The 27736-nt window shown below is 47.5% G+C and overlaps 1 protein-coding gene across 8 annotated transcripts in view; it reads right to left on the bottom strand.

Annotated features, from left to right (window-relative positions):
• Positions 1–27736, bottom strand: part of IQANK1 (IQ motif and ankyrin repeat containing 1) — a 441637-nt gene that overhangs the window by 145476 nt on the left and 268425 nt on the right. For all 8 annotated transcript variants that reach the window (XM_085604654.1, XM_085604655.1, XM_085604657.1 and 5 more), the window contains 2 exons: positions 17822–18013; positions 6851–6976 (listed from right to left, as the gene is read on the bottom strand). In XM_085604654.1, coding sequence (XP_085460780.1) covers positions 6851–6976; positions 17822–18013 — 318 coding nt within the window. The remainder of the gene's footprint in view (positions 1–6850; positions 6977–17821; positions 18014–27736) is intronic.

The raw sequence follows: 27736 nt of genomic DNA, 5'->3' as shown, positions 1-27736 counted from the left end.
GTGAAGCGAAGGAACTTCCTGTGGGATGGATGAATGGGAACATGAAAATATGCATCCTCTAGATCTAGAGTGGCCATGAAATCTACTGAATTTAAAAGATGAAGAAATGTCCTGTAAGGAGACCATTCGAAACAACTGTTTGATGAGATAGGTGTTGAGCTCCCTCAGATCTATAATAGTCTTGTGAACCAGAAAGAACCGGGAGTAGAACCCCTTTCCCCTCTGCGAGATGGGGACCGGTTCTATCGCCTCTTTCTGCAGCATTGTTGGACCTCTAAATGCAGGAGACGAAGATGTTTTGTTGCTGTGGCGAGAGGGGGCTTGGTTGGAGGAGGATGGACAAACTCCAATGTGTGGGCAAATTGGATGATATTGAGAACTCAACGATCCAATGTTATTCGTTGCCATTCTTGGGAGTATTGCGATATCCTGCCCCCCCACAAGTGTTACATGAGGGGGAGGAACAGTAGACAGAGCCAGGCAGCCGCTATTGGCGCTTAGAGGACTCCTTCCCCTGGCGTCATGCTCTTCCTTGGTTCGTGGATCTTAAATAAGATGAGGACTGACCCTGCCACTGGTGATACTGTGGATGGTAGGACTGCGAGGCAGGCGTATAAGAGGAGTAACGGTATTGCTGGTATCCTCCTCTGTATGAGGGAAGACCTCAACCTCTTGCACCCCGAAAGGGGATCTTGCGGTATTGCAGCATCCCTAACGAACGTGCAGTGTCTGTCTTTTTTAATGTCCTGGAGCGCATCATCTATATGTTTGCCGAAGAGCGCTTCACCATCAAAGGGAAGATCTAAAATCTTGTTTTGAACCGCTGGTCTGAACCTGGTAGCACGGAGCCATCCTTGGTGTTGTAGGACTGCCGCTCCAGCCAGGGAACGGAACGCAGTTGTTGCAATATCCATTGTGCAGTCGATTACCTCCGATGAAGCCCTCTCTCCTTCGTGGAGAATCATTTGAGCTTCGGACTTGCTGTCCTCAGGCAGTTGGCCTAAATAGGGGGAGAGGTCACACCACATCTGGCGGTGGTAGTGCCCTAAGATGGCTAAAGCATTAGCTGCTTTGACAAGCAGGCTGGACATTGATGAGAACCTCTTGCCAGCATTGTCCAAGCGGCTGCCTTCTTTATCAGGAGGCGTTGTTAAGGGTGCCGTTGGATTTCTAGATTTCCTCTGTGCTGCCTGGAAAATAACTGAGTCCGGCTTTGGTTGTCTCCCCAGGCAAGCCGGGCTGTCCTCCGGGGCCTTGTATTTCTTTTCTAAAGGAGGAAGCACCGGGACCACCGTAGCTCGGGTCTTCATAACCTTGAGCCCCTCTTCCCTAATGTGACTAACAATAGGGATTGTCCTCACCGAACTTTTAAAAGGCATTTTAAAGTCGTACAAGAAACATTCCAACTGCACTGATGGCATAGGCAGATCGAACCTTTTAGCTGCCCTCTCCAACAAATTATGGAAACCACCAATGTCCCCAGGCGTAGAATCCACTGGCACCGGAGAAGAAGAGGCAGGAGAAGGGATTATGTAATCATCCCATTCCCTATCTGGATCCGGGAGATCAGTTTGACCCTGGTCCTCATCCGAGGTGTCATCCTGGACTGGAGGAACTGAAGGTGGTGGATCCACTATCAATTGCAGTGGAGGTTATGGCAGTCGAGGCGTGGAAGGCCCCGCTGGCGGAAGAGAGGGAACTGAAACAAGCTCCTGTACCAGAGATGCCGTTGGAAACCTCTTTTTATAGTCAGAAAGCATGAACTGTAAGTCCGAAATCAAGGAGGACGGCATACAGACCATTTCCTCCTGATAACCTCCAAGATAGTCTTGAGGAGGATCATACTCCTGCTCGTCATCATACCCATCCTCAGAATCCAAGTCCTGGCACTTAACATGCAGTTCAGAAGGGCTATATGCATAGCAATACGGACCTTCTTCTTCCTCCTCCTCCTCCTCCTCTAGGACGTGGGTAGGCAGCAGAGGAGTCACTTTGCTTGGGGAAGTGATCTCCTGAGTAATGTGCCGTTTTCTGATGGTTACAGCAGAAATTGTATCCGTCGTCGAGGTCGTCAACTGTGTTGTCGACGATGTAAATGTAATCGTCAGCCCCGTCGACGTTACTGTCGTCATGACCGTTGACGTTGTAGCCGTCGTCATCATAACCGCGGCAGACGTCATCCTCATCGTCGAAGTTGTCGATGACATCTTCGACGTGACTGATGACGCCGCATCAGACTTCACCACCGTCGACGATGAAGACTGCACCGTAGGAGAAGGTAAGGAGACTCGTCGATGATCCCGTCGTCGGAGTCAAAGACGAATGAGGAGATTTTACCTTCTCGCTGTGTGTCAACGAAGACGATGATGGTTTCTTCGTCGACGCTGTCATCGGCAGCGTCGTCGAGGCGGAATTTTCTTTACATGTTTTTCCTCAGAGGGAACAGAAGAGGGCTTTTTTAAGTCCTTTTTTCTGTGAGGAGGAGAAGATGGAGGAACAGAGCTCGACTTCCTCACTGCAGTCTCTCCAGTAGAAAGTCCTTCCCTCTCATTTACACCTCGGTGAGGAGATTTGTTTTGACTTTGCCTGTCAGACCCATGAGAGGTCTTTTTAGAGGCTTTCCCAGGACAGTCTTCAGAAGAAAAAGGGTCTGATCTCCCCCTTTTTAGAGATCTTCTAGAAGACGCAGCTGATGAGGCCCCATCTCTGTCGTCACTGGAGATAGGCTCCCTCCTGGATTTTAACTTCTGGAGCCAGGTCAGGAGACAACCCTCACGGTCCCTCAAGGTTTTGGTAGGAAAAGTACGGCATACCTTGCGATCCTTGGCCTTATGATCTGGATACAGGCAATAGTTGCAGTCCTTGTGAGGGTCATCCACATAAAGCCTCTTTTTATAGTAGGTGGCACAAGCTCTAAAAAGGCCTTTTTCCTCCTTCTCTGACATGTTGAATAAAGGTGAAGAACAAAGTTGAAAAAAAAGCTCTTGAAAAAAACTCAAGGAATAGACGTAACAATGAAAAAACTGGGCAGAGCTCAGTGGAGACTCCCTAGCACAACGTGCGGTAGAAAATCTGAGGGTCTGAGGTTCTCTCAGGAAGGTTCTACAGGGTGAGGCTAATCTGATTGGTTGTTGATTTTATTTGGTCTCTTTTACAAAAAGAGGTGAAGATGTTACAAAACTAGAATGGGCCCAAGCCTAGTTTCTGATTTGTAGTGATTTGTACTACTATTTTTATATATACCGGGGACTCCCATCTCGACAACGGGGAATGATTCAAGCATGGGAATCTATGAAAGTTCCAATACTGGAGTAACCCCAGATTAACCTGTCCTCAACCCTCTGGTAGCTTGACACAGAGCATTCAGGCTTAACTTAGAGGTAATGTGTAAAGTATTTGTGAAACACTTCAAACAGTAAAACTGGGGAGAGCTGGTTGCACCAGACTGAGACAAAGTCAAACGTTTAGGCCGACTGCGATGGAGCCTGGGCCGGCTACAGGGACCTAGTTAGGCCTGCTGAATAGAGTACCTTATATCTTGGTTGTAGAGAGTTGCCTGGATATGCGTGGAAGATGCGCCGTGTAGCCAGAACAATGCATTGGCTCGTAGATACGGCGAGGCTGCGGTGTAAGGTACTGTTGCATCGTCGTCAAGGATCCTGCTGATGGGGCTTGCGATGTGAAGTCCGGAGTTGGGATGCGGCACACAGCTGGCGATGCATTGGTTCCGAGGAGCTGCGAGGCTGCGATGCAGAGTCCATCGATGAGAGATGTGAGGACCTGGGGTGTGGAGGCACTAAGTTGTCAGGACAAAGCTTTGGTTCCGAGGACTGCAGGGGTAAGATCGGCCTTTGCGACAGGTCCAATCCACAGTGGAGATGCATTGATTTTGCTTGGGGATGCACCGGTCTGGTGCAGGGGAAGCGTCGGTTCTGCTCGGAGATGCGCAGTTCAGCAGAGAAGATGCGTCTGTTCTGCTGGCAAGCACCTTAGGCCTACTTCCAAAGGTCCAGGACTGGGGAGGCATGAGCTGGCAGGGTAGACTCACAGATGGCAGAGTCCAGGTGCGGGTGCAAGGTTGTTGGAAGCCTGTTATGTCCCGGAAGCTTCAGATCAGGAGGCCGGCCAACTAGTCCTTGGAGACACTCTAGGTTCTGGGGACAAGAGAGGTTCAGTCATTCATACCCAGGCAAGAGGGCAGCAGGTAGTAGGTCAGTATAGCAAAGCAGGAGTCCAGCAGAGTGGCAGTCCTTCCTGGCATAGTATTTACATGTCCCGAAGTGTACTGAAGCGGTGGTGTCTAAGGTCCTTCTTTTATACACAGTTGTGCCTATGAGGTCGGGAGAAACTTCTAGAAGCATACCTTTGAAGTGTATAGATGACCTGCTTTCCCTGCCCTGGCTCCAGACTAACTACAGGGGGCATGCAACCCTTTGTGTGGAGACAGGACACAGCCTATTCAGGTGTATGTGAGACTGGGACCAGCTTTTCCCTCCTATCCTGCCAGTGATTGCCCATTCCGTTACACCTAAAGTCCCATTGTGTGTGGCTGTCTAGTAGGAATACACAAAGCCCAACTGCCAACTATACCCAGTCTTGTGAACAAAGACAGGCTGCAGGCACCAAGTGGCTATAGCAAGAACAAATCTACTTTTTAAAAGTGGCATTTTCAGAATTGCAATTTAAAATCCAAATGCACCATAAGTTAGGATTTTAAATTGTGAATCCAGAGACATCAAACTTGAAGGGGTATCTCTTTCCATTTGGAAATTACACTTATAAAATATAATAAGGAAACTCCAATGTTTTCCTATGGAAGAGAGAGGCCTTGCAGTAGAAAAAATGAATTTAAGAGCTTTTCACTACCAGGATATGCAAACTTAAAAGTACGTGTTCAACTTTTTAGGTTCACTGCACCTTGGGTCCCAGGGCCTATCTTAGGAGTGACTTGCACATATTAAAAAGGAAGGTTTGGGCCTGGCAAAGGGTTTATCTTGCCAGGTCGACATAGCAGTTTAAACTGCACACAAAGTCTCTGCAATAGCAGTCCTGATACATATTTGAAGGGCTACTTAAGTGGGTGGCACTACCAGTGCTGCAGGCCCACTAGTAGAATTTAATTTACAGACCCTGGGCACACGTAGTGCACTTTACTAGGGACTTATAAGTAAATTAAATATGGCAATTAGGTATGAGACAATATTACCATGTTTTAAGGAAAGAGCACAAGCACTTTAGCACTGGTTAGTAGTGGTAAAGTGTGCAGAGCCCTAAGGCCAGCAAAAATGAAGTCAGCAAAAACAGGAGGTCAAAAGGCAAAAAGTTAGGTGAAAACCATGCCAAGGATGCCATGTCTAACAGCACATATCTAACTTAAAGTAGAAGGAATGCAGGATATGTAATGTCTTCCCTATTGCAGTCTGTCCAATGGACTTATGTGAGACTGTTTTAAGCACAGAAAGCCTGTGTATTTCAATTTCACTCCCACTCATCTCATTATCCTTGTTCACATCTCAATACTTCTCACTCTCACTTTTTCAGGATTCTCTCTGATTTAACGAACTGTATATGGATAAAAAAGTAAGAGTGGTATATTTAAATGTTTAGTAAACAAATTCCTAGACACAGTTGAGGGTCATTTACCTACTCTTTACTGAATATTATGACATTGTATGGGTGGTCAACCCTGCCAACAGCACAGCACCTTGTGAAATCTTTAACATTTTGAATTGCACCTGATTAATTTGTTGCCCTACATTCTAAGACACCTGCAACTAGATGCTTTAAGCATGCTCACCACTGCTTTTCTGCACTATGTTAGGATGGTGCTACTGTTATATTAACATTCATAGCTGCCAATGGTTTCCATGGCACACGTCTCACTTTAAGTCAGTCCTGACCTTACAGCACACATCACATTGTATTCTGGGACTTGAAATTTTGCTGTTGACATGTAACTTTGGACTCAAAAACCCCAACAGTAATGTGCAGTTGGTTAAAAAGCCAGGATTAGCTGAAGGAATTACACATACAAATGGGACACCCTGTAGGTAAGCATTTTTGTATGTATGTGGAATGTCTTGTGTGCTGTTTTCACTGCTATCCCATGTGCATGGTGAGAGCACTCTTAACAGGTACCTGTTACTACACCTTGCATTGAATGTGTAAAGCCTGGGGTGTTTGGCAGGTGACCTGCTATCATTATTGACTTGTTAGAAAAGGGGGTGATGTATCAAAGGGTTTTACTCATTTTATGACCGGGCAAATGTAATAGTACATATTGGTCAACATTCTTATGAGCCAGCACTTTCACCAGTCAGTGAAATAATTAAACACTACCAAAAGATCAAATATGATTTCAATATTCCCAGATTCTCTACATTCGATAAGATTAGATCAGGCCTAAAACATGTTTCTAAGCCCTCCATCTTTAATCCAAACACACACAAACGGAGAAAACAAATGAAGAGGAAACAATAGTTTAGTACCACTCCTAAACAACAAAAACTCAAGCAGAATAATCTTAGATCTGACTTTCTTGCTACTACCTTGTATAACAAAGTTACATTATGTTGGCTGCTTCAGAAAGAAAGACGTATTACTCATTCTCCTTCACTTTCTTTTCTTTGAATGGAATTTTAGTTTGGAGTTGTGCAGGTGTTTATCAATGTTTATATGTTTACACTTATGAGGGCTGTTTCCCTTTTGGTGGGGTTTTATTGGTTCAAACGTAAAACAGGATAGCCTAGTTATAAGAACAGTAATACCGATAAATGAAAAACTAAAGCCTGCCCTGGCACTTATTGTACTGTATGAGAGAGGTAAGTGCATAGACTTGAGACAGTATTACCTGGTCAGGCCTGCTGCCGTCCTCAGCATAGATCCTTGGGTCAGCACCATACTGTAGTAGCATTTGAACAGCAGCTATGTGCGCCCCAAAAGCTGCACGGTAAAGAGGCGTCCGGCCAAAAACACCCTCAAACAGAGAAAAGAAAATAAGGAAATGAAGGTGGTATGCAAACAGGTCAAGACATTTCTAGTTCAAGGCATAGTGAAATTTTTGGCAAACTCTGTTCTATTCAGTTACTGAGAAGTTCTGATTTGGTGCCTCTAGAACAAGATGGAAGGTAGCAAGACTGCTGTAAAATGCATTTCCTCCTTCAGTAGGAAGGGTTTTGGACCAGATACAGTCTGAGAAGCAATAAAGATTAGAAAAGGATGCAAGATAGTGCATCAATAGTAGAAAACGTGGCAACTAAAATGGTTACTGGGAAAGACAAACAGGGTTTTCAAGATGACTTAACACACTTATGCCCAGTAAAAGGGCTTATGCTCGGAGTCTTCGTAATGGGTGGAGTTAATGAATCAAACATCTGACAGGTATATCATAACAATGCATCTCTGCCTGTCTGAACTTTCGGAAAGTGTCCACGAAAGGGAATAAGTAAAAGCTTACCAGGATTATTTCCATTAGTAGCTTCTCTCAAACACTTAAACTCTAACCTAGCACCCAAAAAGGAAAGGTAACACAACCATAAACAAGCATTGGCATAGCCAATAGGTCTCGCTTTTGGGGCGTTATAAGTGTTTAGACAGAGCTATTGGCTTTGTTAACGTTTTTAATATGTGTTGTAGAGCCTTGTGAATGCTGTGCAGCATGTTGAAAATGTATAAGTTATCATAAAAAAAGAATTATAACTATTACTGTCACCTTATATCTAACTGAAAAAACATTATATACAACTGAAGTATTGTACTAAAAACCTAAATTAATACATAAAATGAGTTCTAGTTTATTTGTTTATGCAATGCTGTCAATTGTTTGCACTGGGGTGAAAGGAGACACCCACCACATATCTGCACTGTGCAGTGTTGTGAAAGGAAGCACGCGCCACTACTGTGCAGTGGGGTGAAGGAAGCACTTGCCACAGCTGTGTACCGTACAATAGGGGAAAAGGAAGCACGCACCACAGCTGCGCACTGTGCAGAGATGTCAAAGGTAGCACGCACCACAGCTGCGCAGAGATGTGAAAGGAAGCACGCACCACGGTGATGAAAAAATGTGAATGTTAAAAAGTGCGGTCCATTTTTAAGCTGGGTACTGTGCAATGGGGGGGAGGAATCACGCACCACAGCTGTGCACTGTGCAGGGATGTCAAAGGTAGCACGCACCACAGCTGCACAGAGGTGTGAAAGGAAGCGCGCACCGCGGTGCTGAAAAAACATGAATGTTAAAAGGTGCAGTCAATTTTTAAGCTGTGTACTGTGCAATGGGGGAAAGGAAGCACGGACCACAGCTGTGCACTGTGCAGAGATGTCAAAGGTAGCACACACCACAGTTACGCAGAGGTGTGAAAGGAAGCACGCACCACAGCTAAGCAGAGGCATTATTTAGCAGCTGGTGCCAGCAAGCAAGCACAAAAAGCAAGTGCTAATAATTAAGTGCTCATGTGTGCACCAGCACACACCGGTTCAAATCAACCCAGCAAGTGCCTGCGTTACGCTCCTGGATCGAGCAAGCACCAAAAGCAATGTGGGGAAAGGAAACAAGCACCACAGCCATGCACTATGTAGCGATGTCAAAGGTAGCACACACCACAGTTGCGCAGAGGTGTAAAAGGAAGCACACACCACGGTGATGAAAAAACGCTAATGTTAAAAGGTGCGGTCAATTTTTAAGATGGTACCGAAAAAGAGGTGACTATAGAGGCCAACTACAGAGTACAGCAAATGTCTTGACAATAACATACTAATACAAAGATAACGGTGCAGGAAGAGAGTGCTGACATAGATGAAATGCGAGTGCTGGAAAGAAAAAGCGCACTCTTGTGGCGGTGGGGTCTATCCCTTGACCGGGGTGGAGGGGACGCGCCTTGTTAGTATCTTATTGTCATGAATGCGAGTGCTGGAAAAGAGGCGCGCACTCCTGTGGCGGTGGGGTCTGTCCCTTGGCCGGGGTGGAGGGGACGCACCTTGTAAGGAAAGCTGCAAGGTCTTGAAAAGAAACATGCTCCACAACAGATGGCACACTGCACGCCGCTGCTCGCTCCCGACAGCTGTGGGTGTAAACATTTTCAGAAAAGGTGGGACATGCACCCGCCTTTGGCCCAATTGCGTGCTTTCATTTTTGAAAGCCACACGCAAAGGCCAATAGCATGTGTTGAAAATTGAACACCACACGCACAAGTTTGCAGAAAGTCTGAAGTGATTCCAAGAGGCCTTCTCCTAGAGCAGCACATGCTCGCTGTACTAGGCTCGACCTAAAAAGGGTGCTCAAGTCTGCAGAAACTGAGTACTGGGAATAAAATTCTAAATGCATGGGACTGTACACCTGAACTGGTTGATAGACAGTTGTTGGTTGGTGCTCACAGTTCTAGTAGAGGGTTCCATCTAAGAACTGACAACATGACTAAGTCAAGGTTTTTGGGTTGACTGTCACCCAGGGGTAAAAATGATTTTCAAATGCTGTATCTTGGTTGATATTTTCTGACCTAGAGAGCACCTGTTGACCCAGAGGCACTGCTTGGGTGGTATGTCACCCACTGGGTATCAAGAAGCTATAGTTATCAAATCCTGGATTCACGACCTTCACTCAGTTTGATATATAATATTTAAAGTCAACCAAGTTCAACTCCGTGATTACTTCCATGCAACTGCCTCTCAGTTCACTGGTGGGTTTAGACACTCAATAAGTCATCATGCATGCAGTGTATAGCCCATCCTTGCATGCATGCATTACATCACCCACCCTTTGATTAATTCTTGCATTTACACACTCACCCAAACAAACACACACACCACACACACAAACAAACAATAATCATTGAAAAAGCATTTTTAGTTCAAGCCAAACCTACTGAATTTGTCAATGTTTGTTAAATTAGTGGGGCATAGTTCATCTGCATTAGCATAGACCGACACAGAGGGCCCAGATACACAAACTGTATGTTGTAGTATGTAAAATGGTACTACAATACTACTACTGTCTTACTACAAAATGCAATTCACAATCTTGGAGGATAAATCTCCACTTCCTCCTCTCCTATATTTTCTACGGGGTGATCCTCACACATGTAAGTTTACTACTGCTACTTTAGCATACAGGGACCTCCATCATCAAGGCAGAGATCTCCCTATGGTAAAGCATAGGGAGAATGTAAAAGTTTTTGTAACTTAAAAAAAAATAGTACGAATATTTTTACGTGAAATATTAAAGTAAATGAATGCTATAGTTTTTTAAATGTTTTTTATAATTAACTTTATTGAGCTTTTAGGGCATGACAGCTGATCACACAGAGCAAAATACAAGTAAAATACATGAGTGACATTGTGGCGGATTTGGGTACATGAGAAGTGCATCATTACCATTTCAAATCGACAGGCCATAATAATCACACCATGTTCCCCATATCCGTGCATGCTATTGGGAGCAGCCAAGTGCCTGGAAGAAGTGGCCTTTCTTAGTGGGCACACCAGTCCACCCCTGCCCACCAAGTCCCAATTGTTAGTGGCTTTTCCCGCTTTCATGTGCATGCCACATCCATTTGGCAACCAAACAGCCCACCCCCAGGAATGCACGTTTAGCTTTGGGGCCCCCACTTCCTCCAGGAGCCCATGCAAAGTCACGCAAGAGGTGAACTCCAGAGAGTGGCCTAGGGCATCAGAAAGTATGTGACCAACCTCTTCCCAAAATGATTGTAGAACTGGACATTACTAGGCAATATGATAGAAGTCTGCCAACAGAAGTGCTCATCGCGCACATGACGCATGTGTACCCAAAGGCGCTTTGGCGTGACATATGTCACATGCAAATAGTTGAACTGGATCATAAACAGCAGGGTTGAGATCGCCACTTCCCTAGGTGCCATGCAAGCCTCCCTCCAGTCTTCTTCTTCTAGAACTCCCACTCAGGTTTCCCATCGCCGCCGAGCTTTGTCAAGGCCATCCGGAGCGTGAATCACCAGCAATCGATAAATCACGGATATTGCCCCTTTACCCAACTTTCCCTGAAAGATCTTTGCCTCCAACGGACTATACTCAGGTAAAGAGTCCTACGAAAGGTCATGGACTAACAGAGCATGGCATAGCTGAAAGTACCAGAAAAACTGTGAGTTATGCAAACAGTGCTTGTTTTTCAGCTCCTAAAAGGATATAATGTCCCCCCCTATAAACATCCACAAGATGGGAGATCCAAAGGCAGTCCCAAGGTAGGAAGCCCTCTAGAGCAGACAGCTGGCTGAGTCATCCCAATGAGCCGGCGATACCAACCAGTGAGGTGAAGAGCTGCCCTCCAACCGGCGAGGAACACCCTGTGCGGGAAGACAAAGTGTTTAATATGCGTGCTCCATATAGGAGATCAAGCATGCCATCCATCCCCAGCGTTCGTATCTCTAACTGATATGCCAGGTCGTCCCATCCCTGTGAACCAGTCATAAACCGGGACCAGATGTCCCGCCGATTAATATAGGTAAATATCTGATAGGCCCAGGCCTCCGTCAAACGGAGACTTACGCAGTGAATGTAATGCTACTCTATGTCGACCCCCTGCCCACACAAATCTGGTAATTTTTACAGTTAAGTAGTGAAACCATTTGCGGGGGATGAAGTATAGATAGTTGCTCAGCACGTAAAAGTAGCGGGGCAGGCATACCATTTTATAGGTTAAATCTCTTTATTTCAAACAATGCCATCAACATTAGTACATGCATCATTTTGTCTTGTGTCCAATATGAACTTTGATTCTTATGATGGCCTTGGTTGACGTACATAGGAAATAAAACTTCCCAAACACCCAAACCGCCCCCCACCCACTCAAACTCAGTTCACATATGGTCTTGTATGTGTGATTCAACATTCAGTGCAGTACGACATCATGACTAGTTATGCACTAGGGTTGGTTTCTGACAGTTGCAGGAGTTGGAGATACTTTGGGCATGTCAGTTCCCTGAAATCTTGCATGAAAAGGGATAGATAAGGGCGCCACAGCTGCCCAAAGGATGCCACTGGTTAGAGAAATTCTCTCCATGCCAAGTATGGTCCACAACCAACTTGTGTGTGGGGGCACTTGTGTTGAGCCCCAGTGGCTAGAACGTTCTGTAACGCATCGCCAAAGCCAGGCCTATTTGTCTGCCCCTTCTATACTTCAGGGGTATGTAAGAGGATTAGGTAGGCCTAACAAGATATAGGAGGGGAATCTGGGGACTTGTGTTTTGAGGTGGGTGTCGAACTCATGAACTACTTGTGTCCAGTATATCTGGATTCGGGGGCACTCCCACAAAATGTGAACTAAGGTTCCTTGAGCTCCACAGCCCCTCCAGCACTCGGCACTTCGTTCCCGGTTCATTCGTATGTAACCTACATGGTGTTAAATACCAATATGAAGTGATTTTAATGAATGTTTCGGTGAGAGAGGTGTTGCAAGAGGCGTATCTCACCCTATAGTATATATCCCCCATTCTCTGTCACTCAACTGCAGGCCTACATCTTGCTCCCACCTGCATTGGCTGGCCTCATATGTGTGTCTATGGCATTGGTTCATAAATGTATATATCTCAGATATAAGCCATTTCCCTGATGAGTGCGTGATCAGCCATTTCTCATATGGTGTAAGATGTCTCTGAATGTTGGATCTGTTCCTCTGGTGTAATAGCCAATGACAGAGTTGTCGATAATGCAGTCTTTCAGATTCAGGGAGGACAAAGTCTGTGTTTAGTTGCGTCTATCATATACCCCATTGAAGGCAGGCAGTTCGCCTCCATAGCGTAAACATTCCTAGGTCGAGTCTGGGTTATCAAACAGTGGTGTCATAGGAGAAGGAAAGGAAGCCAGTCCACAGTTAGTGCTCATTCGATCCCATGCTTCCACGGTCGCTCGTGTGATAGGGGAAAGATAGAGATTACCCGGTCTATGTGCTTTCTTAAGCGGGGGACTTTCCATAGGGAGGTGCCCGCTACTGCCCTATCTTGGAAGAGCCAGTGTTTCTCGGACTTGGGTTGGTGCCACTCTGCAAGTACCACATAGGGGCTGCCCTGTAATATCCAAGGAGATCCAGGATTCCAAGTCCCCCTTCTCGGGGTGGAAGGTAGCTTATCTCTATCCTCATGCAGTGCTTCTTCCCCAGCCAGATAAATTGAAGTAACTCTGACTGAAGTCCCTTAGGTGGGGCAAGTGGTAATGTTTGAAATAAATAAAGTATCTTGGGGAGTATAGTGATTTTGTCTGCCGCTGTCCGGCCCAGCCAAGATATCTGATGATGTTTCCAAAGAGAGAACTCATTTCTAACCTGCCTGTAGAGGGATTGGTAATTTATGGAGGACTTTTGTTGGAGTGTGGGCGCCAGTTTGATCCCCAGGTACGGGAGGGCCGTATTGTTCCACTGGATGGGGTGTTGCGTCCTTAAGTAAGTCGCCAATTCTGAGGATAGAGAGAGCCCCAATGCTTGAGATTTTTCAACATTGACCCGGAAGCCCAACACCAGGCTGAATGCCTCCAGTTCCATCAAGAATGCCGGTAGGGCTGTGGCCAGTTTATCCAGGGTCACTAGCACATTGTTGGATTAGTATGCTGTTCCCCTCCAAAGACAACTCCTGAGATCTGAAGGTCATCTCGTATTCTCTGGGCTAGGGGCTCTATGAAGAGAGCAAACAAAAGGGGTGACAATGTTCAACCCTGTTGTGTGCCCCTGCCAACTGGAAAGGGGTCGGAGGTATGACTGTTGACCCATACCAACACAGTGGGCAAGTGATAGCAATTTAAGACTTGTGTCCTAAATTTGTCGCCTAGACCAAAGTGCACTAGGACTTGTTCCAAGAAAGGCCAGTGCACTCTGTCAAAAGCTTTCGATCGCTAATAACAAAAACCTAAGGAGCTGCCAATGCTGTCCATTATTTAACACATGTTTTATTCATAGTGTAATCATTAAAACATTAACACTGATGACTTTTATTGTCAGATTTAATCACAAATAAATTGAGATCATGAAAATCACATAGTACTACATTATACCACGAACCTAAAACTCATCTTAAAGTGCTATACAAAAATTATTTTGGTGTGCAAATGTAACTTTTTTTGAAAAAGACACAAAAAGACACTTTCTTTTTACAACAAACATTAAAAAAACATCACTCATACCTCATGCCTCAAAAATAAGGTTGACCTTATTTTTTAGGCCAATCATTTCACTCAAATTCAAATAGTGTCTCTTTTTTGAATTGTGTATCAATTTTTCTGATGGCCCTCTTAATGTATTATGAATCAATATTGTTTGTTCAGATATGACTTGTATGAATGGTATGAGTGATGTTTTTTTAATGTTTGTTGTAAAAAGAAAGTGTCTTTTTGTGTCTTTTTCAAAAAAAGTTACATTTGCACACCAAAATAATTTTTGTATAGCACTTTAAGATGAGTTTTAGGTTCGTGGTATAATGTAGTACTATGTGATTTTCATGATCTCAATTTATTTGTGATTAAATCTGACAATAAAAGTCATCAGTGTTAATGTTTTAATGATTACACTATGAATAAAACATGTGTTAAATAATGGACAGCATTGGCAGCTCCTTAGGTTTTTGTTATTATTAGGCTAGGCCTTGCTGCCGATACAGCCAAGACCCGAGATTGTTTTTTCGATCGCTAATAGCATTAGTTCACTTGGGGTCCACGCTGCCTTCTCGATAATGTGTAAAATGCGTTTAGTGTTGTCGCCTGTTTGTCAATTGGGTATACAGCCGGCTTGGTAAAGGAATTGAAAAGCCTGGTAAGAATGGGGGTTAGAGTGTGGCAGAAAGTTTTATAGAAGCCAGAAGGATATCCATCCGGTCCCAGCGATTTTGCAAGTTGTAACCTCTTCAGGGCGTATGTCGTCTTCTAAAGCCTCCACTTGTTCTGAGGTAAGGCGAGATGTGTTCACGTTTTGAAGGTAGGCTAAGCTTTCTACAGGATCTAAACTTTGACTAGAATAGAGCTGCAAGTAACAAAATTGGAAAGTGTCTGCTTTATCCTTGTCATTTATGATATGCCTTTTATCGTAGGCACACCATTTTAAAGAGGGCCACGCGCCCCATGGGGTTTAGTGGGAGTGTGGCCCAGCAGTTGTAGTTATGATCGAGCCGTATGTCCAGACATCGGAAGTTAAGGGCCCAGGCCAGGTCCGACGTGGAAGAAACGTACACCCAGAGATATTTAAAAGAGGTATGGAGAGAGGGAATGTTAGGGCACCAAACCCACCCGAGGTCATTGCTCCTAATCTCTACTAGGCAAGATTTGCCTTCATTAACGTGAAGCCCGGACGCCTCACCGTAGAGCTGGGGAATTTTAAGGCACCAGGGGCCAGAGCACTGTGGGTTACTCAAGAACAAGAGCATATCATCCGTGTAATAAGATACGCGGTCCTCAAGACCAGCTCTCCACTGCCAGCTCTATACATGAGCATCGCACCGTATGAGGCGCTAGAGGCTCCATCCCCAGGGCAAATAGCAGCAGGGACACGGGGAACCTCACGTGCGTACCGCGTTCTATGGGGAAAACTGGAGACAGAACCCCATTCACCCTGACCTGAGCAGTCGGGGATTGGGAGAGGAGCCGAACCATACGGCGAAACCCATCCCCCTGACGAGCCCGATGAAGAACCTCATCCAGGAAATTCCAGGCAATCCCACAACACGATGTCGAACACCTTAATGAATTCTATCAGCAGGAGAGCCAGAGTGCTGTCGAGGTTTGCCACACAGGAAAGCGCCACCTGGACCCTCCTAAAAAAATTACGCGTGCTACAGCCCAACGTAAATCTGCACTGATCCGGGTGTACTAGATAGGGCAAGGCTTTGCCCAGCGGTGCAGCCAGTACTTTGGCTTAAATCTTGATGTAGGTGTTGATCAGCGAGACCGGCCAGTAGGAGGAACACTGATCTCTAGGGAGCCTCTCCTTGGGTAGGACCACGATTGTAGTGCTATCTAGTGTCGGCAGGAAGAACCCCTGCTGCAAAGCCACTACATAGAGATTCAGAAGATGGGGACAGAGGGTCTCGCAGAAGTGTTTAGAAAATATACAGTGGAGCAACCGTCGGGCTCGGCTGTCTTGGCGGCGTGCAATCCCGACACCACGTCACACACCTCCTCAAGTGTTAAAGCCTGGTCCAATTACTGGGCAAAGGTACCCGGCACAGTCGGCAGCGGTATGCTATCTAGAAGGGGGTTGGCGACTTCCTCAGGCAACGGAGGGCATCTCGAGTACAACCACCAACAGAAATCCGCAAAGGTCTCTGCAATCACTGGGATGTCCTCCAGGGGACAGCCTGAGGAGTCCTGAATCACGGAGACCACCCTCTGAGTGGAGGACCTCCAGAACTGCCTGGCCTCTTCTAAAGAGACCTGCCGCAGTGGCAATGGCCATGGCCATGAGATGACAGAACTGCTCGATGTCCTAACATCGAAGAGCAACCTCCTCAAAGGGATCCGGGCTGTTATATATTTATTTTAAATGTAGAACAAAATAAAAAATCTACAGCACTATAAACTTAATTCTGACTTAAATATGTCATTAATTTAAATATAATAAATGAACATTAATATTTAGGATTATAAAGTGTAATGCTGATATGAATGTATAATGTTTTACATATTACAAAAGTTAGGTATACAATTAAAATAATTGATTTTTTTACAGTAATAAAGTTACCTTTAATTGTAATAAAAAGGTTATTAAAATACTTTATCATAAAATATTTATTTTTTAATTATGTTTACATTTTTAACATTAAATTAATTGTATGTATATATACTATTTCAACTTCTCAAATATATGTATTTAATTAATTTAACATTATTTTTATAGGGATCTATTTTAAATTCCTGCATCCATTTGTTTCTAAGGGACGGTGTTGCAGTATTAGTGGTAGACCGTGTGTGGTGCTGGACTTACTATACTCCTTTTTGGCAGTAACTTACACTTGTGAATTTAGCTCCACCCCCTGTTTCAGAGAGTGGAGACATGCTGCTCTACAGTTTTGAGAAACTTTACAATCGTAAATGGAGAACTAGCCAAAGTAGTGGAGTTACTCAAAAGATTAAGAGTAAACTTACACAAGCATCTGTTCCTAAAATGTATTCTGTGATAGGAGGCTGTTGTAAAAATAAATGCTGTTTTAGACAAGGGGAGTCACCATCTTTCCTGATTTATATAGAATTATTGTCTTGTCTGTCATTTGACACAAGTGTTGTATGACCTCTTCTTTCTAAGAACTGTGAAAGTGTCAAGTCCTTCGCCCAGATTATAGCACGAGATTCAGCCAGAGGCGGTCTCACCTACTGCCAGTGCACTTCCAAGATGCTACATTTTGCTCAGTGCTGATAAAGCCAGGTTCAGGAGGAAGGCCGCTACTGCGACGTGTGTTTGCCCTTTGCAGGAAACATTGCCTTCACACCTCTGCTGGTGACTACAGCTCTTGCTGTCAACAAGGTATGCAGAGCGTCTCTAAAAAAACTTTAGACCGCACGTTGCTCTACTTTCCATGCTGTCTTAGTGTAGCACAAGGATGTCAATTTTAGAGTGTCCGTTTTTTAGATGGCATTTTAACCATGTTAGAAATGTTCATTTTATTTTCATTATTTCCAGCAAAGTGCCTTCTTGCTGTTTTTATGAAATTCTGTGTACTTGTTTTACATGTGCAGAGAAACAGGTTTGCTCTGTTGTATTATTTTATGACATACTTTAAACAGGCAATGCTTGTTCTTATGTGTCATGCAGACCCTGAGTTCTTAGATTAATTTATTGAAGACATTTGGAGGAATACCAAAATAATCATTCATTGAATGCACTCACCTGGCTGTTTGGCTGAGCGCCTCTCTCTATAAGAAGTTTGATGGCTTCGGGATGGCCTCCCCCTGATGCCTCAGAGAGCGGTGTATTCCCATTGGCATCAGTGCAGTCCACCATGTTAAGCTGATTTCGGAGGCGCACAGCTTTCCCTCTTTCATCGGATCCAATTCCGTTTTTTGTATCCAGGTCTGACACCTTAAGAGAGAAAACGAGAGAGAAGATGGAGGTGCAGGTGGAGCATGGGGAGTATTTCCATGATTCAAATTCACTCTTCGTATTTGTACTAATTCTGTCGGGTAAACTCTATGCTCTGAGATTAGAAAAATGAGTACTCTCGAGTGAGGCAATAATGTCACCCATTCTTCAGATACAACGAGACATCCAAATCTGAAGTGAGAGCTACACAGTCTCCATCAACAACACCAGACAAAGATATTTACAGGTATTGCAAAAAAAGTGGCCAACGCATCGTCTATAGATTCCCATGCTTCATATACTGTGTCAGGGGCATTCTAGTCACCTGGTTTGCTTTGCCTCTCCGCTGGTAGGTTGGCTGTGCTGTCAAGGACCACGCTGGGAGCTGCTGAGGATCTTTCCAGAAGCTGATACTGGTTTACACCCAGGCACAGTATGACAAGCAACTGCACACAACAAAGCTCCCAATTCAGACAGTGTTTTTTTTAAATCTAACATGAAACAAACTTTATAAATAATAAGGTTTAAACGGCCGGGATAACAGAAAGCACCAGCAGAACACCGATGCCATGAGGCTCCTACAGACGTCTGAAACCAAGATACAAGGCGACAAGGGTCCAAGTACTTAGAGTTAAGGAAAATGCTCTTACATGTAACAGACGTTCTTTATCACTGGAACATTTGTCAGTGATTATCAATGAGCTAGTACCCCAGAGCTATAAGAACACTTCTAGTATTTTAACATAACACATTTAGTGGACTAGTTTTCAATGCAAAAAAACCAAGCAAAGATAAGTGCAAAACGGACTGACAGTCATAACAGAGGCTGCACGTGGAAGCAGGTGCTGCTAATGCAAGTTTACCCACCTTGTACTACCAATAATTCCTCTCAAGGCCTCAGTTCTGTTTGACATGTTTGAGAAAACTATCAGTTCTGCGATATAAGTGAATGTCTTCAAGGGGGCGTGGCTTGATAACAGGGCAGCGTAGTCGGGTTTTTCCGGAGCTCCTCGAGGCGGCCCACACATTTCAGATATCCGGCCCTCACCGGTCCCGGACTGACTCCCTCTTGAGGTGCTGACGGGCGCTGTCTAAACTTCCGGGTTTCGGAATACTTCGAGACCGGTACAAGCGCCGAGTATGTACAGCTGAGGCCTCGGGAACACCGGAGCACCATTTTGGAACTGCGGCGCTGGTGCTAACGGAGACCTACACGGCCCGGTACTGGTTTGGACACCCGGAGCTGCAGGCGTGTTGTCGCACAATTTGGTGGTGCGGCCGAAGGGGCGTTCTCGCCGGAGAATCGGGGTCGGCTCCGCAGTTACTGGACCGCAGCGGGAAGCTGAGGCCTCGCGACGGTGGCGGCCTGATTCAGTAACATGCGTCTGACGGAACCAGCGGCTCTCTGGAGACACCTGGTGTGGCAGAAGGGGCGTTGCAGGATTGGAGGTCCTGAAGGTGACTTGGGCCATGGTCCGCGATCCTGGGGATCTACACGAGTTGGGTGGGCACCGGGGACTTGGAAGGAAGGCGTCTGGGCCATTCTCAAGTGCTGCAGGAGGACTGCGCGACTGATCCGGCGCAGGGTGTTTGGCACAACGAAGCCCAGCATAGGTTCTGCTCTATAAGTGCGTGGGGCAGCTGGTCCTCAGTAGAAGTGCATGTAGCGGAGGGACATTCGAGTCGCCACCGGAGGTTCATTGATAACTGCGTTGAGGCATCCTGGGGTGGAGCGTTATTCCACTGCATCCATTGTTTCCGACTGGGATTTGAGGATTGCCACTACGGAGGCCATAGGGTGGGCCCAAGACCGAGGACATATTCCAAAGGTTCATAAGCCATTGTGGACTGCGTTTGAATAGCAGCTGCTCGCCCCGCTCACCCTGTGTCAGAGAGGCTACAGGCGCACAGGATAATATTGGACAACGGAGTATTTACACTCCGTAGTGTCACCGTATGCTTGAGAAACGAAACATAAAGGTGCCTGGTGGATGAGCAATATCTGATCCTATTGGGAGGCGAACTGTGATCCCGCTCTCTTATGGTAGAGAGTGGTGATCATACAGGGGGAGCAAGCTGTTGGATCACTGACATCATGGGGAAGGATAAAGCCCCACAAGGCACAGGTAAATAAGATCTCTAATTATGCGCAGCCGCTGTCGCATGCTCTGGAACACCGAGATGAAAGTAATGGCGCTGATCGTCCTCCTATAGATGGGAATGGAGGGGATTCCCCCACGTTGGTAGACGTGCTCCAGGCCATACAAACAACCAGGGACGATATGGTTAACAGAATAGACTCAGTGGCCATAGATGTAAATTTACTACATGCCGATCTACGGAAAGTATTGGATATTGCTGAAAAAGATGTGAGCGCACTACAGACCGATATTAAGACTCTCAGCGCTACTGTGGTCGACTTGAAGAGGCAGGTACTCAAACTGGATGAGAGGGCCGAAGATTCAGAGGGGAGGTCGAGAAGAAATAATTTGTTTTGTTGGATTTCCTGAGAAAGCGGAAGGCCCCTCCACCAAACTGTTCTTGGAAGATTGGCTCACCAAGGTAATTGCTCCTAGGACACTCTCTAATTTCTTTAATGTGGAATGTGCACATAGGGCGTTGGTTCTGCATCCCAGACCAGGTGCGCCGCCGAGGGCCATTACTGCAGCTCTCACGTGCCCGAGGCCGGTTTCTCTTCGAGGGACACCCTATTTCAATATACCCGGATTATACTCAGCAGGTACAAGATCATCGTAAATCATACATCGTGGTCAAGCGACAGCTGCGCCAGTTGATCTAGAAATATAGCCTCATGTTTCCTGCGAGACTCAGAGTTGAACATGAAGGACGTGTACTCTTGTTCCACTCTGCAGCAGATGCCACCGAATGGTTGGATACCAAGGGACCACGGGGACGTTGTTTGGTCTCACCCTCAGAGTCATCTGGGAATCAGTCTGTGTCGGCTTCATCCCAAGATCGTCGGCGGTCTCAAGACAACATCAGGCGGATATGCGGAGGGACCAAGGACGGATTAGAGTTCTTTAGGATGGCACTTTGCATGCGTCCGACACAGAGACTGTCCCGGAATCCATAGAGGTAACACAGGATCCTCAGACAGACATTGGGGAACAAGGAAGTGGGCGGGAGTGATAACGTCATGTTGCAGTAGGATCTGAAGTGCAGATAAGTACTAGTACTCGCGAACATGTAATGTTGTAATGCTACCGATGTTAGGACTGACGGTTGTTGAGGGTTATTAGAGACTTGATGTTTCAGACTCCTTTTTGTTTTCTTACCTGGATGGAGGTGGGCAGCCGCGGGGCAGCAACGCCCCCCCCCAACAGAGGTTGACCTCACGGAGGACGCTTGAGAGAAATCTCGCTCCTCGGTGAGGTTTAGATCTTTAGCGCAGCAATCTGTTTGTACATTTTCCTGGCTTCGTTTCTAGTTCAGAATAGTGCCTGAGGTACGGCTACGGCTCTGTGTGTTGTGGTCTAATAGGCACTCATTGGGGTGGGGAGAGATGGGTGGTTTGGGGTGGTGCGCGTTGAATTTTTCTCTAGGCTTACTGCTAGCAGCGGAATTCACTCGACTGCCCAAGGGGTGGGATGGGAAAAGGGACAGTTGAGTTTGCAATGGTCTTATGTTTGAGGGGTGTTACACGCGGTCTTGGGGTGAATGTTAGGTACAAGATGGATCGGGCGAGTAGAATGGAATGACGGGGGTGCAGGTGTCCTGATACATTTATCTTTATGGATTACTGTTAATGGCAGCACAAACTTTGAAATTCCTTAGCTGGAATATTAGAGGTATGGTGGGATTGGTGAAAAGACGCAGGGTTTACGCTTTTCTGAAACGTTATATGATAGGGATTGCGGGTTTACATGAGAAGCATATGTGGTGTGGCACTATTGCCAGTGAACGTAAAAAGTGGGGGGACAGCTGTGTGCTATCTCCTCCTCGGGATTCGCAAGAGGGGCATTGATTTGGGTGGCACCTGGGGTCCCATTCCATCATTTGGGTCATGTTTTGGACCCTGATGGGAGCTACGTTATCCTCCATGGGAAGTGGGAGGGCAGAGAGCTTTGTTTCATCAATGTGAATGCCCCAAAAATGGATTGCCCTGATTTTTTTCTGGCCATAGGTAAAGCAGCGACACCTTACATGGGGGCTGAGATTGTCCTTTTTGGGGATTTTAACTGTGTTTTCCACTCCAGTCTCGACAGGGATCCCCGTAGAACCCATAATAAACCATGTATGCTGAGATCACTGGAACTGCTGCTACAGGGAATGCAGCTCAGGGATGAATGGAGGGCTAGGAATCCATTGATAAAGGCGTTCTCCCGTTACACTCCTGCAGCAAACACGCTCAGCCAAATTGACCATTGCTGCCTTACCCCTGGGCTGTCAGCAGACACAGAGGGTATTTCATACCTTCCCAGATACATTTCGGATCACACTCTGTTACTGCTTATGCTGAAAAACGGTCCAGGTCCACCGCCCATCCCACTTTGGAGACTTAGGGCGGAAGCATTATTAGAGCCCCCATATGCTGCAGTGGTCTCAAAGGCAATACAAAACTATTTCCGGGAGAACTGGGGGTCTGTCACTGATAGGTCAACTGAATGGGAGGCCATGAAAGTGGTCATGAGAGGGGTGTGTATGAGGACCACCTATGGGGTGAGGCAGCAGTTAGAAAGTGACATATCAAAATTAGAGCGTCACTTGCAGGGACTGGAGGGCAAGGTGCGTGAGTCGCAGGACCATCTAGCCACATGGACCAGGGTGCGCGGGGAACTGTTGGATGCCTGGGCCAGATTGGAGAAATTTACATATGCATCTCATAGGCAGAGACTGCATATGCAAGGGGATACGTCAGGGGTGTTGCTCGCGAGGTTAATTAACACAGAAAAGGAGCAATCACCTATATTGACATTACAGACCAAGGATGGGGTCTGCCTTCAAACACAGGGGGAGATCCTGAGGGAATTTGCATTGCACTTGGAGTCCACATGTGTGGGTACCCAGACATCTACTACGGGGGTTTGCGGGATTTTTTGGATGGCATGGCTCTCCCCACACTTGACATGGCGGAGGCGGACATTTTGGGGGCACCAATTTCTCGGGAGGAAATCTTGGCATCAATACGTCGCTTGAAATCAGAGAAATGCCCGGGTGGGGACGGGCTCCCGGCAGAGTTTTATCAAAAATATGCCCACTTGTTGGTAGATTATTTGCTGGAGGTGTTTAATGGGGCCCTGGCTAACAAGGTGTTACCGAATACGATGTCGGAGGCAATCGTATCCATGCTCCTTAAACCAGATAGGGATCCCCTCTCCTACAGGCCAATATCTCTCCTCAACGTGGATGCAAAGATTTTGAGTGGGATCTTGGCGTCACGATTACTGCCATACATGCCCCAATTGATCCACTCCGATCAGGCTGGATTTATCCCAAAACCAAATACTACACATAATCTACGGAGGTAGGCGCATGTTTGGCATGCCCCATGCTTCGAGATGGAGGATTGGGCGCTGGGATTGCTTGACATCCAACAAGCCTTTGACTTAGTGGAGTGGGACTACATGTGGGCAGTGTTATCCAAAATGGGAGTAGGGTGCGCATAATAGGACAGGTCTTAGAGAGTTTTGTGTTGCGTCGGGGCACGCAACAGGGGTACCCCTTGTCCCCGCTCCTGTTTGCTATCGCGATGGAGCTTCTGGCTGCTACTCTGCGGATGACGATGGACGAGTGGGGGATACGTTTAGGGGAATCGCATCATGTGGTTTCTCTGTATGCCGATGATACACTGGTATACTTACTTCGTCCGGAGGACGCAGTCCCGGTACTCATTGCTGGACTGGAGGAATTTGGTGGGTGGTCCGGTTTACGTCTTAACCCCGCGAAATCTAAGCTGTTTCCCATGGGGAGACTGATAGGGAACTCTGACACGGAGTTGCCTGCTGTCGGGATGCGTTGTGTACTGGAGGGGGTACGATACTTGGGGATTACACTGACACACTCTAGCACGGCCTATTTGGCCAACAATATCGGGAAGAGGATAGATGGAATCAGAAGATCAGTAGCCTTCGGGAAGGAACTTCCGCTGTCATTGATGGGGAGCGTGGCACTGACCAAAATTGGCATATTACCGAGACGCCTGTACACCCTACAGAATTCATTATATATGGTTCCGCAGACGTATTTCCTGCTGTTGGACAGTCTGATAGTGGAATTATTATGGGGTGCCAAACGCAAACGGCTAAAGCTGAACACCATACAGAGGCAATGGGGGGCGGGGGGTCTGAAGGGTCCCCGTTTTAATTTCTATTACTTGGCTGCGCAACTACAGCATGCAATACATTGGTTTGATGAGCACGATAATTGGGAGAAGAGAATGCTGGCGGGCACGCATAATGAAAGCTCCCTCCCGGAGCTTTTTATGATGGGCTCCACGGTACCGGGATCCCTCCCTTATATTATTCGTCATGTAGCGTCTGTATGGGGCACGGTAGTGCAGAAGGTACTTAAGAGAGCACCATATGCTCCGGAAACCCTGCTGTGGGCGGTGGTACCCTTTAAACGGATAGGGCAAGTGATGAATATTAATAAATGGAAGGAGGGAGGCTGCCTATTAATGGGGGATTTATATCTCGCAGAGCAGTTTATGACACGAGAAGAAGCAGATACTTCCTTCCAATTGGGCGCGGGGCAGTTCTTGCAGTATGCCAAGATTTCCGCGGTGGCCAGGGAACTGTGGCTGTCTTTCCCACAGGAGCTACTACCTCATCGGTGCTGCGGATGATAACTACTCTGGCGGGGGGCGTAGGCTGGTTTCCCACATTTATGGAGCATTACGGGAGGATATCCCTTCAGCTCCCCTCCTACTACACAGGAAATGAAACGATGCAATGGGGAGCCTCTCACGGAAATATGATGGCGGAAGGTACATGAGGGGGGTCAAACAATGTAAACTCCAAAACGAGTTTTAGGATTAAATCTGTTTTATTAGGGAAAACAAAGTATCGACACGGCAGCAGCAGCTGGCGCCTACAACCCTTCGGGCCGGCGGGTCACTGCTCCTGTAATTCAGCCTCCCCGGATCCCAACCCGCACCCCAGTGGCGGACCCCCCTTAAACACAGCACGTCGCCTACAACCCCGCGGGGCCGGCCGCGTCTTAACTGCAAGGTGCAAACGGATCTCCGAGTTCCCCGTTGGGCGACCATGACTGTTCTCCCCCCCGTGCTATCCAGTGGATCCCGCCCGTGGGGAGCCTCCCCGCCATATGCATGCCTGGGAGGGATATTCCCCTGGGAGGCTAGGATTCCGGTCTGGGCGTAAGGCTTCGTGACCATGGTCTGCCCTAGAGAGTGTCCCCCCTTCGATACTTCCTGAACCAAAACAACAGGGGAGTAACTGGAACCAATCCCCCAAACTTCCCCCCCACCCGACCTGCGACCCCCACCCCCGGCTACCCCTTCCCCCTGCACGCCCCCCTCCCATGTCGTCCAGTGCGTGTCGTCAGGCATGCTCGGAAGTCATCCCCAGTCCCCCTCCGGCGGCTCGCGTCAGGGCCGTCAGGATGCGGTCTCCTCCTGTGTGGCAAGCCTCAAAAGCCGAAGGTAGCGCGGACAGGTCAGTTCTCTAAATTCCGTGACCAGTAACGAATGGAACGGTTGCCATATGTCCGCGAACCGCTCAGCTTCTCCCGCTGCTGCCAGCGACATCTTCTCCATACCCAAGACGTGCCACAGTCTATGGAGCCAGCCCGTGCCCGAGGGAGGTGTGGCTGTGCGCCAGTGTATCAGGATGTTCTGCACCGCTGACCCTAATGCTATGGCTATCTGCCTCCCTCTACGGGACTTCAATGGGTACATCAGCTGATTCGGGAGGCCTAGCAAGATATAGACCGGGAGGCGCGGCAGCTCGATTCCACAGTGGGAATCCACGTCGTCCAGCACCTCCCGCCAATAGGTGCCCAGAAGAGGGCAATCCCATAAAAGATGTGAAAGCGTACCCACCTGCCCGCATCCCCGCCAGCACGTATTTTCTTTACTATGATCTATAGCGTGGATGCGTTCTGGGGTGTAATACCAATAAATCGAGACTTTAGTAAAGGTCTCCGTGAGGCCTGTGTGGTACGCTGAGTGCCGGGCCCTGTAGGCTATCTGTCCCCACTCCTCGTGGCCTAGGGCCCTGCCTAGCTCCTTCTCCCATCGCTCCCTCCCTGGATTATAAAAATGTGATGGAGGCGTTTGGAGAAACTGGTAGAGGTCGCTTATGAGTTTAGTATCCGAGGTCCGTGACATGAGCCAGCGCTCATAAGGGAGGAGTCGTCTGTCTGCCGACTCTCGCACCTGAGGATGTAGCGCCCAGTGGCGCGCCTGCGTATAGCGCATCCGCTCAGTCTCTGGGAATGTGTATTCCTGTCGGAAGCTCCGAAAGGGAATCACCCCATCCGCGTCATACAGGTGGCAGAGAGCCCTGCAGCCCGCCGCCCGCCAATGAGCGAACGCCCCCCGTTCCATCCCCGGGGTGAAGTCCGGGTTATCCACCAGGGGCGTTAGCGGCGAAGGGAAGGTCGTGAGGCCGTGCGTAATATTAGTGGCATCCCACACCCGCAGAGGGACTCGCGTGATAAAGGAGGCGTATAGGTTAGCGGGGCGGTGCGCTCTGCGCAGGAACGGCACCTCCTGTAGTGGCCTGCCCGCAACCGCCTGATCCTGGAAGAGCCAGTGTTTGTCAGACTCCCACTTGCTCCATTCCACTAAGTAGCGCAGCTGCGTCGCTTGAAAATATTTCCGGAGATCCGGTATACCCAGTCCGCCCGCCTCCGGTGCAAGCATCGAGAGCGCTCTCCTCATCCGAGGTTTCTTGCCCTGCCAGATAAAGCGTGCGAGGTCCGCCTGCATCTTCTGGATCCACCCAGTCGGAGGCTGGAGCGGCAACGCGCGGAACAGATACAGAATCTGGGGTAGAATCGTCATCTTAACCGCCGCCACCCTGCCCAGCAGTGAGAGGGTGTCACGGTCCCACCGGCTCAATTCTTCCTTAATTTTCTTGCCCAGGGCGGCATAGTTCGCTGTGACCATAGCGGGTAAAGTGGGGGCCAACATAATTCCCAGATAGGGGACGGTATCTGACGACCAGACTATCGGCACCCGATGTTGTAAAAGCGTTCTGGTCGTCCGCGAAAGAGAAAGGTCTAGAGCTACCGATTTCCCCATATTCATTTTGAATCCCGCGACCTTCGCAAAAGCAGTCAGCTCCGCTATTCATGCCGGCAAGTCCCGTAACGGGTCTTCTAGGGACAGTATGACGTCGTCAGCGTATAGGCTGACTGCGTGGCGAAAACCCCCAAATTTCACGCCTTGTATCGTCCCGTTATTCCGGATCCGCTGCGCGAAGGGCTCCATGTAGAGAGCAAAGAGCAGGGGCGATAGCGGGCATCCCTGCCTCGTGCCTCTCTCGATGGTAAAGCTCTTGAAACTACACCCGTTTACTCGCACCACAGCCGTCGGGGACCGGTAGCAATTGAATATCATGCGGCGAAACTTGTCCCCCATCCCTATTTTCACCAGTACCTGTTCCAAGTAAGGCCAGTGGACACGGTCGAACGCTTTCTCGGCGTCTACCGCTAGCAACATTCTTTCCCCCGGGATCCGAGACGCCTTTTCGATGAGATGGGTGATCCGCTTGGTGTTGTCCACCGTTTGTCTTC

This window comes from Triturus cristatus, chromosome 5_1 (genome assembly GCF_964204655.1).
Source record: "Triturus cristatus chromosome 5_1, aTriCri1.1, whole genome shotgun sequence".
Lineage (NCBI taxonomy): Eukaryota > Metazoa > Chordata > Amphibia > Caudata > Salamandridae > Triturus > Triturus cristatus.
The sequence above is the reverse complement of the archived record's forward strand: the minus strand, read 5'-3'. Positions and strand labels throughout refer to the sequence as shown.